The sequence below is a fragment of the Colobus angolensis genome, unplaced genomic scaffold, assembly GCF_000951035.1.
Source record: "Colobus angolensis palliatus isolate OR3802 unplaced genomic scaffold, Cang.pa_1.0 Scaffold270, whole genome shotgun sequence".
Classification (NCBI taxonomy): Eukaryota; Metazoa; Chordata; class Mammalia; order Primates; family Cercopithecidae; genus Colobus; species Colobus angolensis.
In genome coordinates, this window is record NW_012115933.1 from 237,629 (window position 1) to 243,838 (window position 6,210).

A 6,210-nucleotide genomic window follows, 5' to 3' on the forward strand; every position below is an offset into this window, starting at 1 on the left:
CCTGACCTCGTGATTCGCCCGTCTCGGCCTCCCAAAGTGCTGGGATTACAGGCTTGAGCCACCGCGCCCGGCCTTTTTTTCTTTTTTCTCTGAGACAGAGTATCAGTCTGTTGCCCAGGCTGGAGTGCAGTGGCACAGTCTCCGCCCACTGCAGCCCCCACCTCCAGGTTCAAGCAATTTACCTACCTCAGCCTCCCTAGTAGCTGGGATTACAGGTGCCCACCAGCATGCCCAGCTAATTTTTGTATTTTTATTAGAGATAAGGTTTTGCCATGTAGGCCAGGCTGATCTCAAACTCCCGACCTCAGGTGATCTGCCCACCTCGTCCTCCCGAAGTGCTGGGATTAGGGGTGTGGGCCACTGTGCCCGGCTGGGTTGCTTTTTATGTATGTGTACAGTTAGTGGGACAGTGTTTCTTTTTGTCTTCTTTGAAAAGCTTTGAACTCAGTGCCATTTTAGAACTGAGGAAATAAGGTAATATTGAACAAATAACTATTGCCTACCATAATGCTTTGGACTACCAGAGTGATTTGCAAATGTCATCTAATTTGTACTCACACGGCCCTCTTAGATGGGTATATATTGAAGCAATTGAGCCAAGATAGGTAAAGTATTGTGCTTACCATTTCACAGCTAGTAGAGCCGGTAACCCCCAAATGCATGCTGTTAGCACTGTGCTGTATAGTCTCCTGCAATGAAATCATGACAAGAAAATTCTAGCTCTTAAAACTGTGAGTCCAGCTCTTTCTTGCTGTCCAGGATGTGGTAAAACTAATGTTTGGAGACACTAAGTAACCTGTCCAAAGTTACCAACTAATTAGTGTCAAGAGCAGGCACTAGAAACCAGTCTTCTGACTACTGATTTGCTTTCTAAATAATACCATTTTAGGTAGCTTGTGCTTAACTTTCTCTGATTATGTGGTTGGAGTTGTCACGCTAACAAGAACTACAAGTCATCTGTACTTACTAGCTTTCAACATAAGACAATGATTTATTATATACGTGTTTTCTCTTTCAGGTTCATTGTCGGATCCTCCACATATTGCTGGCTTAAGTCATTTTTGTGAACATATGCTTTTTTTGGGAACAAAGAAATACCCTAAAGAAAATGAATACAGCCAGTTTCTCAGTGAGCATGCAGGAAGTTCAAATGCCTTTACTAGTGGAGAACATACCAATTACTATTTTGATGTTTCTCATGAACACCTAGAAGGTGCCCTAGACAGGTAATGCAGAATACCCTATGAATTATCCAACTTTGTGTACTTGTCACATTAATAATAATAACAATTATTATTTCTACAGAGATGGCTTTATAGCTTCATAGTTTAACAAAAGGTATTTTAACCTGTGTTTTCTGAAAAAGAAAAAATAAGTGATGTCATATATTTACTGAGTAGTAAAGGAATAATAATGGCATGACTTTAAATGAGTCTTCAGACCTGCAAAGTATTTTATTGAGGTATAGAATTTTCAGCAGCCCTTTCCATTCTAACTGGTGTTACATATAAAGCATGTGATGAAGACTAACCTGATAGTGTCATTGATCTCTTTTCAGACATACTTCTGTTCCAGAATGCTAAACCTTAAATATTCTCTCCTCATTCATTTCCTTGCTTCTCAAGGATGCTTAGTAGATACAGAACGTTTTGACCTGCTGTTTCAACCATGGGGATATTTTGAAAGTGTTTTCTGGAGCAAGCTCCATTAGGCCAATTTAATTTCTTGGTCAATGTATACATATTTTTTTCTTTAGACGGAGTTTCGCTCTTGTTGCCCAGGCTGGAATGCCATGGCGCAGTCTTGGCTCACTGCAACCTTCGCCTCCCGGGTTCAAGCAATTCTGCCTCAGCCTCCTGAGTAATCGGGATTATAGGCATGTGCCACCATGCCCGGCTAATTTGGTATTTTTAGTAGAGATGGGCTTTCCCCATGTTTGTCAGGCTGGTCTCGAACTCCTGACCTCAGGTGATCCGCCCACCTCGGCCTCCCAGAATGCTGGGATTACAGGTGTGAGCCACTGCACCCAGCCTTGGTCAATTTTTTTTTTTGGGGTCAATTTTTTATACAGCTAACAATTTCTAATTTTTTTGTTACATCAGTGATTTGATTCATTATTGAAGTGTAACTTATCCTTGGTGAATGTTTATAGTTTTCTGTGATGCCAAAGTGTAATTCAGCAACTTTTTGGATCTATAGTGAAATTTGACACTTTTAGTCACTGTCAGCTTTATTTGCTTACTTTTAATAATAATTGTTGTATTTTTGAAAAAGCATTATCAAGGCAAGGGCGTGGGTTTACGATATGTACTGGGTCAAAGTAGTCTGTTTCCTACTTATTCTATTTTATGTTTCAGTCTTTAGGCAGCAGTTTTGAGGTATAATCATCTCTGATATGTATTCCCAGAGGACTTCCATTAATGAGTGCCCTGGGATCATACACTGAATTTCATTTCCTGCTTTACAAATGTTACAGCAGATGTTCAGATAGTAGATCTCTGTATGATGGAGGATGTCTGTTACTTGTCTCAAACTAAAAATCCACTTGTATAAGAGGATCATTTAAAAAACTTGATTATACTGTGTCATAACATGACCCTTTATCTGGGCCTATCCAGCTTTGGTATGTAGCTGTTAGACATTTTTTCCAGCCTCGAGGTATTGGGGTGGGTAAAAGATGTTATGTGGCCAGAAATTCTCTGTTTTCATACATCTTCGATTATAGACTCTAGATAGATAGAGTTTCCCCTTGTGGTAGATGTAAAGTACTTAGCACAGTATCATATTTACTTAGGCACTTAAAGTAAATAGCAAGTAATGATAATGGCTTCTGTGACAGCTGGACTGTGAGGTGTAGTAACTGAGATGTTTATAGATCCAAGAGTTCCTTAGACCCACTGAATAAAATAGTCCTGTTCAGAGCCTCTGCTCTTAACTTCATCTAAATCAAGTCTTATTCTATAAAATGGGATGTGAAGTTTCTTAAGAATTACTACAGGAATCCTGAGTTAAATTTAACCTGATATAGAAGAGTTAATTTACTAGCTGTAGGTATCTTAAACTTTGGTACTATTATTAAGGAATAGCCTCAAGAAAGGCCTATCGGTTACTTATGTTAAAGTTACATACTGTGTTATTTACTGAATCACTGCTTATTAAAAGTTTATGGACTGTTTCTCTTATAATTTCATCAAAGCCCATAATCATGACTTAGTCAAACTATGTCATACCTCAGGTTTTTCACTGCGTTATGTTTTTTCCTACTAATTCAAGTTTGTTTTTCTACATAAGAAGAAAGAAATATTCAAATCGAGCCTGTTAAAAGTAGGTCACTTGTTTGTCCTAAGGTGCCTGAGTCTTAGTGACATTGCACCTAAAATTTAAGATTGGTCTCAAAACTATAACCTGCCTTTTTCTTTCTTTCTGTTTTTTTTTTTTGGAGAATTAACCACATATAACAGTTTTTATAGACATGCCAAATTAAAAATCTTAAATAGACTGCTGTTGTCTCCATAATCTGCCTTTTTTGGTGTTAATTTTTTAAATTTTCACTATTTATCATCTCTGGGATAGATCAACTCCTCTGCATTTACCTCTGTTCAATATTAGGTTTTTCTTCTCTTCCATAGCACTTATTTTATATTCCTTTTTTCTTAGCAGCAATGGTTGTTATGTTTCTGATTCTGCAAAATTTGCATTTCCTATCTAATAAGTTTGAAAAATCTTTTTAAAAGACCATTCTTTTAAAATGACATCTTTCAAGTTTTAATTATGTTTCATACCCTTAGGTTTGCACAGTTTTTTCTGTGCCCCTTGTTCGATGCAAGTTGCAAAGACAGAGAGGTGAATGCAGTTGACTCAGAACATGAGAAGAATGTGATGAACGATGCCTGGAGACTCTTTCAATTGGAAAAAGCTACAGGGAATCCTAAACACCCCTTTAGTAAATTTGGGACAGGTTTGTCAACAGCTGTTTTCCTTGACCTCATTTAAACCCAAGGCCACTGCATAGTATTATATTTTATGTTTATATAAAATATATTTATGTGTATATTTATGTATATAACCCATGGCATATACAGTTCATGGCATATTTTACAATTCAGGATAGATTTCAAAATTCCACATTTCTACTTATATCCTGTTCAAATAGGGTTCTAAACATTTAAGGAGCAGAGCAGTTAGAGTTGTGAATAGATATTAACCAGCATTCCATATGGAGAAGATAATAGATTCTTTTATTCCGAAGCCTACCTTCCAAAGTACTTTTTTGTAAAGGCTCACTATAGTATTGTTGAATCCACTTGTCCTCATTTCCTCCACTTCTGCTAATCCAGATGCATAGCATCTGCTATGGGGTTAGCTCTGTGGGAGACAGGACACTGTAGAAGACACAGAAGATCCCTGCTGTGAAAGTGCTACAGTCTCCTAGAGGGAGATAAGAAGTGGGGATAACAGGAAGTAGAATAAGATAAATGTGGAGACTCTTGACTTTATAATTGTACCTTTTTCTTCAATTTTTCATTAAAAAGTACTTGTTTAAATATTTAAACAGTACAAAAGCATTTAAAGTAAAAATAAAAGCAGAAACACCAAGTCTGTCTATTCTTTATCTATTCCTGCTAGTCCTACTCACCAGAGGTAATCATTGTTAACAGATTGCTTTACTTTTAAAATATTGTTTTGGGTATTATAAAAGTGTATAAGAATAATGATAATATATTATTTAGTGTACTTAGAAATTTATGCTTAAAAATTAACTTCTCTGTTATGAGAACATGCTTATTTTATAAATTAGTTTTGGGAACTTTTTAAAACCATAAAGACAACTTTAAGTTTGGATATCATTCTAATATATCCAACAGCAGTCAGAGAAATTAGCATAGCTTTACAGAATTAGGAGTTTTCAAAAATTACACTTTGAAGCAGTGATATTATATTCTTTAGAACCGTAGTACTTGGCACTCAATGTTAACATAGTTGCCAAGATGGATAGTATGGTTCTTAGAATGTTTACATAATGCTGAATTTTTTGAGAAGTGATTTTTGTGGAGAATATCAGCATACATGGTATGTCAAGAAGGGAATGTGAGTTTTAAAAAACAAATATCAGGTCAGGCGTGGTGGCTCATGCCTGTAACTGCAATACTTTGGAAGACCAAGGTGGGAGGATTGCTTGAGTTCAGGAGTTTGAGACCAGCCTGGGCAACATAGTGAGACACTGTCTCTACAAGAAAATAAAATAATTAGCCAGGCATGGTGGTGTGTGCCTGTAGTCCCTGCTACCTGGGAGGCTGAGGATGGCTTGAGCCAATGAGGTCAACTGCAGTGAGCCACAATTGAGCCACTGCACTCCAGCCTGGGTGATAGTAAGACCTTGTCTCAAAAAAAAAAAAAAAAAAACCAACTTTTTTTTTGTTTTTTCAAAAACATTACATTCAAATGATTATTTATTTATTTGAGATGGAGTCTGGCTTTTGTCACCGAGGCTGGAGTGCAGTGGCCTGATCTCAGCTCACTGCAACCTCTGCCTCCCAGATTCCAGCAATTCTCCCGCCTCAGCCTTCTGAGTAGCTGGGATTACAGGCGCCTGCCACCACACCCAGCTAATTTGTGTACTTTTAGTAGAGATGAGATTTCGCCATGTTGGTCAGGCTGGTCTTGAAATCCTGACCTCAGGTGATCCGCCCACCTTGGCCTCCCAAAGTGCTGAATTACAGGCGTGATCCACCGCGCCCGGCGATTATTTGTTTTTTAAAGTAGTCTCTTTGGTATGTTAGATACTTACACAAACAATGCTGCTATTGTGCAGAATATGTTGGAACTCCTCTTTGGGAGTTGCCTTTTTTAAAATAACTTCACTGGTGACAAATTATAATCAGCATAATCAGAAAGCAGTTACACATTTTCCAGAAATAAATCCAGTGAATAAGGTAAGTAATGTTACTTCTGGTCACAAACAAGGAACATTTTTTTTTCCTGTAGAGATGGGATCTCACTATGTTGACCGGGCTGGTCTTGAACTCCTGGCCTCAAGTATTCTTCCTGCCTTAGCCTCCCAAAGTGCTGAGATTACAGGCATGAGTCACCATGCCTGGCCACAAAAACAATCTTAAAATATTCTAAGGCCGGGCGCGGTGGCTCAAGCCTGTAATCCCAGCACTTTGGGAGGCCGAGACGGGTGGATCACGAGGTCAGGAGATCGAGACC

At 38.1% G+C, this 6,210-nt stretch overlaps 1 protein-coding gene across 3 annotated transcripts in view; it reads left to right on the top strand.

Annotated features, from left to right (window-relative positions):
- IDE (insulin-degrading enzyme) overlaps nucleotides 1–6,210 on the top strand; it is a 131,009-nt gene that overhangs the window by 46,466 nt on the left and 78,333 nt on the right. For all 3 annotated transcript variants that reach the window (XM_011947837.1, XM_011947838.1, XM_011947839.1), the window contains exons 3-4: nucleotides 1,019–1,226; nucleotides 3,789–3,958. In XM_011947837.1, the coding sequence (XP_011803227.1) occupies nucleotides 1,019–1,226; nucleotides 3,789–3,958 (378 nt within the window). The remainder of the gene's footprint in view (nucleotides 1–1,018; nucleotides 1,227–3,788; nucleotides 3,959–6,210) is intronic.